Genomic DNA, 7,176 nt, shown 5'->3' with positions numbered 1-7,176 from the left:
TCTAAGCCTAAATCAATGGAACATCGAAAATCTAAAACTTGAAAACGGAAAAAGGGGCCTCCCAGAGGCCGGAAAAGACTCACCAGGGATGCCTTGGGGTGTTACATGCTGTTTTTATTAAGAATTGGGTAGAACAAATAGATATTTAACGCTTTTATTAGCGATTTTTTGGAGCTCCGAATAGAGATGTTGCTTGTGTGGAAACTAGATCCCATTCTAGGTATGCACTGTAAAATATAAAAATCGACCTTTGTGTAACATGCAAATACCGAATTGATTTTGAAAATAGAAATATAGATACCTTAAATCCTAACAGCCATTCTTTAAGTTCTTTGTTATTTTTCTTTTTTTTTCTCTAAAATCATGTTTCCACACATAGGTCACAATATAACCAGTTTTTTTGAGGGCCTCTTTCCTTTCTTTTGTTTCGCTTTCCAATTTCCACATCGGCTTGCTTATGGTGGGATGAATCGTAGAAAGTTGAAAGCATTTGGTGCACCCATGATAATAACATCCGTAAAATTCATAGACAGTGTTACTTTCTTTGTGAAAACCATCAACATAGCGGTTCAGTATCTTAACCTCACCGGTCCCTCTTCTCGAATGCTGAATAGTGCGACCTGAAATTGAAAAAAAAAATACTTTTAAGAATGACAGAATAAGTTATCTATAAAAAATTAAAAACTCTTAAACTTTTAAATTCCATGAAACCTAACCATTCTAGGGCAAGTTGACTTGTATTAATATTCTTTACGTATCCATTTTGAGGAATTATGGCTATAGAGAGGGGCTTTATGAAGAGGGTAGAATAAACTCTCATACATGCGGCTGCGTGCTGAAAAAGATCAATGCCGGTCAGTTTAATAAAGTCCCCTCGAAATGTAACGCAGCAACGCCTTAATATATCAACATCTGATCTGAAATAATAAAATAAATTAGAGGATGTTAAAACAAAGCTGTCAAGTATTTGAAAACTCCTATTTATTACCTGCAGTACTCTGTTAATTCTTTTCTGAAATTAAAAGATTCCTTTTGTCTATAACTATACCAGTCAAAAAAATTTATTCTATCTTTGGTTGACATAGTATCGGGACAGAAATGTACCGGGTCAGGTAAAGGTCCCACGTATTGTTGGTTACTTCTGAAATTAAAATATAGGACACGTAAAGGGAATACTTTAAATTGTTTTAGAAATATCTGAATGGGAAATTAATATTTTCCTTGTATTGAAAAGATGTGGAAAAAATCCTTTTTTAATTTCCTTTAAGCCGAATGCATCTGGCAATCTGGATAGTGGCATAGGTAGAAAACTAAGCGAATCAATTATTCTGATTTTTAACGAGGGAAATGTCAGGCTGAGAACTTTACACCCTTTCATAATTACGTTTGGCTTTATTGTTTGTTTAATTAAATAAGACATCAAAATGATACCGTCGTATCCCTGCATGTTATGCGCTATTACAGTATAGCCTTTATGGGACGGGGAATGTAAAAAGGCTCCAAACTTTTCTAAGGAATCATATCCTTCAAACTCCTTCTCTCTTCCGTCCATATACTGCATTATGATGAAATTTACCTCGTGCTCACCTGACGACTGATCTACCTCAAAATCAAAGAAAATGTATTTCTTTGAAGGCGGTCATATTTCTGTCCGCCTCATAAAACATAAATGTTCAGATGTAATACAGGATTGTTTGCAAAATTTGCAAATATTTCCCCCACAAATATGTGGAAAATTTTTCTTATAAACCTTGTAGCAGTCTCCGCAAAGTCCGAATTGCGCACATAGAGATATATGCTTTTTGTTATCATTTCTATGCCTTTCAAAGCAGTCTAAGGAACGGCACATCTTGTTACAGTCTGGGCAATTTACGGGGCGGGTTACAAGACAAGAGTCTGAAAAACACGTAGGGCATTTGTTTTTACATCTGTGGGCAGATTTAGTCTTATAACCTATGTCACAGTATGAGCAGTAATAAGAAGTTCCTAAAAAACCAGTCATCTTTGTAATTACATCATAATGATTCTTTTTTAACCATAAAAAAATTTTTTTTGATTTATCAGGAGTGCTGAAGGTTACCTAAAAAAGAATACAGCCCGATAAGTTTCCTGTTAAAAAATTTTAGAATCTTAAAAATAATATTTAAATAACGTACCTTATTAAAAGCTTGAGCGTCTACAACATTAATTTGAACATCTAAATGCAGGGCAAATTTTTCTATTTCCGAATGACCACAAGGTCCTAAAGAAACATTTGCTTTGCAATGCAATTCTCTTGCTAAAACACCTTGAAGAGGTTTATTCCCTGCACTAATATATTTTTTCCTTGGGTCGTTTTCAAGATACGCAACAGCAACCACTATAGCTCTTGCGCAACATAACTCATCTTGGTTGTTGATTGCAATTATAGATTTTTTAGATTTTGTATTCAAGGGTAGGTTTAATATTTTGGTTCTACCTGAACCAAGAGGTCGCTTTATTGTTAAAATATTAATTTTTAGTGAGGAATCTAAATCAACTTTTTTCCCTGAAATAATGACTTTCTCAATCTGAGAAACAATTTTTTCAGGTGTCATTTCAGACACAGGCATAAGTTTAGTGGATAAAGGGCTGTCTAAACTTGTAGTATCTACACATATCCTAATAAGATCTCCGGGGTTGAGAAATTGTGTTGAGCGTTGAATTATTCTATTAAACAATTGTAAGACTCCTTCCTCTACTTCTAATATCGAAATATTACTTCTTGATTGTAAATTAAATATTATCTGATAATCTATTTCTTCCCCGTTATATTTCTTTATAGTCCGCTTTCTATTTTCTTTTACATCAAACTCCACCAAATCCTAAATTTAAAAAAAAAAAAATTGCAATTTTTGCTTATTTTTTTAAGATATGTTAAATTTAATGCAAAATTTTAGTTCTTACGTTTTGATTTGAGGTTGAAGGCCTATTAATTGATCCACCACCAGTTTGAAAGGAAAAATCTTCGCATTCAAGGAAATCTAACTCCATCTCATCTAACTCTAGGTCCTCATTTTCTAAAAAAGACTGTACGTGGTGATTTATGAATTTGCGGTGCTCGCCGCTCTCACCAGTCTTACCGCCAGCTTGGCGATTTAAGATCTTTAGGTTAAAGCAACCCTGTGATCCTAGTGATATATATTCTGTACTTCAGAGGATGAACAGCCACTTACCTTTTCAACTTCTTCACTAGCTAGCTTGGTCGACCCATAATGTTTAATTTAGTTACGTTATTTATTTCATAAACACAAACATTAATATATGTTTTAAGAGAAACCCGCATTTCGTACTCACTTCAATTTCATTGTCCGGTAATTCTAGAAACCACTGAGTATCCGGACTGCAAGGCTAAAATAATTTAGTTAAAATTATTTACATTGTATGCATTTAGCAAGTACGAAGTTTTCCTTACAACAAAATCATTTTCTTTGAATTCTTGGGATAAAGATTTTCCAGACATTCTAAAGTTATTTTGAACTCTCTTCAGACTCCTAGGAGGAGATTTAAAATGACCTTTAAAGCTTTTCGCAGTTGATATCTACATAAATATTGACAGTGAAAAGTTTCATAGATGTTCAAGTATTTTTTAAAACAATATGCGAGATAGAGCATTTAAATTTAAAATTATTTAAATATTATACTTATTTTAATATTACTATTATTTATTTAAAGTGAAGTATTAAAAGTGAAGCATTACAAAAGCCCACTGTGACTAGAGAGCCATGGAAATATTGGGTCCACTATTTCGTTACAGACATCGTGAAAATTTTGTAAATATTGCGGACAGGCTACCTTTACTCGTCAGTCAAGTTATAATTTAAAGTAACACTATGTATTTTGCATGTTTATACATACACTGAGAAGCAGTAGGATAGTAAAACTTAAAATCAAAACTTTTTACTTAGAAATTAAAGTAATACAAGATATGAGTTTTACATTTATTATTGTGAGAGTCTATCGTTTAGAAAGATGAGAACATTTTACAAAATATACTATTTCTTTAAAATTTAATTTAAATTTCTAATATTATTTTATTTATATTAGACAATATTACGTGCTATTTAAAAATAGATAAAAAGAGAAATTAGCTACTTAAAGAGAAATTTAAAATATAACTTACCTATAATATGAAGTCCAAAGAAAGTGGATGTTTTTTTCTACGTGGAGAACGTAGCGGGACCACTGCAGACAACGCAGTGCATGTACGCATCATCATCATCGAAATATATCTGGGGCCGTTAGCGTCCTTTTCCCCATTCGTCTTGTATTGTGGTCTTTAAGTTGGTTCTTTCTGGTAATTGGAATAAAAGGAAATTAAATATTTTGTATTTTAGTTAAAATTACGTCACTACAAAAATGAGCTGCCATCGATCTGAGGTGTATGCCTTCTCTTAAGTTTTCAAAAGTAAAAATTTCGTTGAATCCTGCGGTGTCACAATTTATGGTCTTTTCGAAAAAATCTGAAATTTAACTTTGCAATATGGTGATCTAAAAAATTTATGTTGAGGCCGCGATGTATGTTTTTATCGCAGATAAACCATCTTGCTTTTGTTATTTTCCTGAGGATTTTATTCTGGGATATTTTGAGTTTTTTAAGGAGTGATGTGGAGATGTTGCACCAAGCTGGAGAAGCATAAGTTAGGATGGGACGGATCATCGAGATGAAGAGTAAGCGTTTAAGCTTGAGTTCCATTTTGGAGTTCTGAAGAAGGATTTGTAATCTGTGACAGGCTGCTTGTGCTTTGTTGATAACTGTTTTTACGTGATCTTTCCAATTAAATTTGCTGTTTATGACCAGACCAAGATATTATGCGCTTTTGACTATGGGTATAGTTTCGTTGAAGAGAACAACTTGATTATTGGGAGGATAGTTTTTCTTTTATGTTGGATGATTAGTAGTTTCGATTTTTGGCCGTTGACTTTAAACTTCCAGTCTACACACCTGGTTTCTATTTCCGTAAGCTTTTCTTGGAGTTTCTATAGGGCAATGTTGGGATTTTTGGACTTCACGACAATTCAGTGCATGTACGCTCTTGATCCTTGCAATATTTATACCATGTACTTCGAAGACTTTAACTTCAACTTACAGTTCGCGATTCCATTCAAAGTTTATCATGCAAATTTATAAATATAATTTGCATACGAGAAGAAGTGAAGTGAAGTGAAGTAGTCGACCCAACCGGTTTAACTCACTGGTTATCCTCAAATGTTTAGTTCCTTTGATTTATGGTGACAGATACACCAGGAGGTCGTGGGATAGTGGTTTAGACGACAACCACTGTCCCCTAACCTCTTTTGTCAAGGCTTCGATTCCCAGGTGGGTAAATGACTATCAATTTCCCTTATATGATTCGGGTAAAAAATTCATTGACATGGCTCGAGCGCGTTACAATTATTTTGATCAAAGATGCTTTTCGATGATACTTAGTTTATAATCATTAAAATTTCTCGATAGATTTCTTTTTTATAAAATTGTATTTAATAAACAAAAAAATAATAAATAAATAATTAAGAGAATTCTGGAAAAGTTTATTTATTATATTTATTACGTTATTAAAATCGCAAACACGTTACAAGTATCTCGATCAAAGATGCGTTTAGTTGATGCTCATTTATTATCAATGAAATTTTTTTCCAGATTCCTCTTCCACAAATTTTTATTTAAAAAACAGTAAAAAAAAAGAGAGAAATCTGGAAAGATATTTTTTATTATATTTATTACGTTTTTATTATATTTATTACGTTTATAAAAATATAATGCGCTTCACAATTATTTCGTTCAAAGATGAAACGAATTTATGCGGCTGGGGCGCGATGCAATTATTTTCGATCAAATATGCGTTTAGACACTATTCGTTTATTATCATAGAACTGAAGAGAATGGCAGTAAGGAATATAGATGCGGCAGCCGTACATCTCAGCAGCACAGATGAGACACACTATACACTGGAACGATAGCTGCAGTTATCGCGCATGCTCAGTAGAAGTATCCGGATCCACCGGAAATTATTTGACGTGAGGTCATTTTCCCATTCTGTGTTTATATTTTGAGTAGGCGATATCTTTACGATTATCTATCTTTCACGATCTTTATTAATAATATAACATTTTATATGATTCTTTTAATATTTCTATTTATTTTTAAATAATTCATATTTTTCTTAAAATTTAATTTCTGTAATTTTTTGCCATTTCATTATGTTATATATATATGCTTTAAAAATATCTTTATTTGGCCTTTTGTTTCCTCACATAATATCTCTCTTTATAATAAGTCTATAAAACTTTATATTCTTTTAATATAACTTCTTAGATTACTCGTTATTCTTATAATTTATTGTCTTTGATTCGAGAAACAATGGAATATTTTTCTGAGGATTCTTTATCAGATGATGATGATGTTAATGCTCTGAGTGCAGAATATAAATACAAAGGATGGAAAATATTGGATTCATCCTTACACCAGAAACTAGCCCATACATTGCACTTTTGTTTTGACTAAGGAAATGAACCAAGATTCTGTGAAATTCCAGCAATTTTATCGGATGTCGCCAGAATCTTTCTCTTGTCTGATGAGCTTAGTTAGTGAAAAACGTAACACTATAAGTGCAGATGGGGTGATTTTCATTATCTTTTGCAATTTCTTATATTATTTTTGAAGATATACATGATCTTCGAAGTTCCTATTCTTTGACATTTCCTAAGTTGTTTCAAAGTATACTGTATCAAAATGTCATGCGTTTGTGTTGTACATACCCTCCAACTGCTACGGAATTTCCGTAGTTTCAGAAATCTTCTTTTCAGACGGTAGCAAAATTAATGTCTTAATATTTAAAAAAAATTAATTTTAGCGTAACTTGTCCACTATTACTTATAAAAGTGCAGGCCATATGGCTAGATTCTTAAGTTCTGATAAAAGTTTTATGAGAGATCCATTTGCTTTAAAAATTTCTACTTTGGTTCGCTACCACTAGAAAGAATTATTTTCAAAATCTTCCTAAGTTGGAGGGTATGTAGTTGATTATCATAATAGGGGAGAGTTGGAGAAAACGGGATACCATTATTATTTTTATTTACTACGGAAAATCTGTTAAAGAGAACCGCACATTATTTTTATTGCTACATCACTTATTGAAGCACAGAAAAAACATATTT

At 32.4% G+C, this 7,176-nt stretch overlaps 1 protein-coding gene across 1 annotated transcript; it reads right to left on the bottom strand.

The window, feature by feature from the left end:
* Positions 1-218: 218 nt before the first annotated feature.
* On the bottom strand, positions 219-3,065 carry LOC122271788 (uncharacterized). The gene is made up of 3 exons (XM_043054132.2): positions 2,926-3,065; positions 2,157-2,843; positions 219-2,080 (listed from the first exon to the last, which is right to left on the bottom strand). The coding sequence occupies exons 1-3, from the start codon at positions 3,010-3,012 to the stop codon at positions 1,640-1,642; spliced, it is 1,215 nt and encodes a 404-aa protein (XP_042910066.1). The 5' UTR covers positions 3,013-3,065; the 3' UTR covers positions 219-1,639.
* Positions 3,066-7,176: the final 4,111 nt, after the last annotated feature.

This window comes from Parasteatoda tepidariorum, chromosome 8, assembly GCF_043381705.1.
Source record: "Parasteatoda tepidariorum isolate YZ-2023 chromosome 8, CAS_Ptep_4.0, whole genome shotgun sequence".
Lineage (NCBI taxonomy): Eukaryota > Metazoa > Arthropoda > Arachnida > Araneae > Theridiidae > Parasteatoda > Parasteatoda tepidariorum.
The sequence above is the reverse complement of the archived record's forward strand: the minus strand, read 5'-3'. Positions and strand labels throughout refer to the sequence as shown.

Bases quoted from the DNA above. Each gene is read 5' to 3' on its own strand.
- LOC122271788 (XM_043054132.2), bottom strand. From the start codon at position 3,012: ATGGAGTTAGATTTCCTTGAATGCGAAGATTTTTCCTTTCAAACTGGT. The intron at 2,844-2,925 runs GTAAGAACTAAA...TTTTAAATTTAG, and splicing joins CTTCAACCTCAAATCAAAAC to GATTTGGTGGAGTTTGATGT. The intron at 2,081-2,156 runs GTACGTTATTTA...ATTCTTTTTTAG, and splicing joins ACGCTCAAGCTTTTAATAAG to GTAACCTTCAGCACTCCTGA.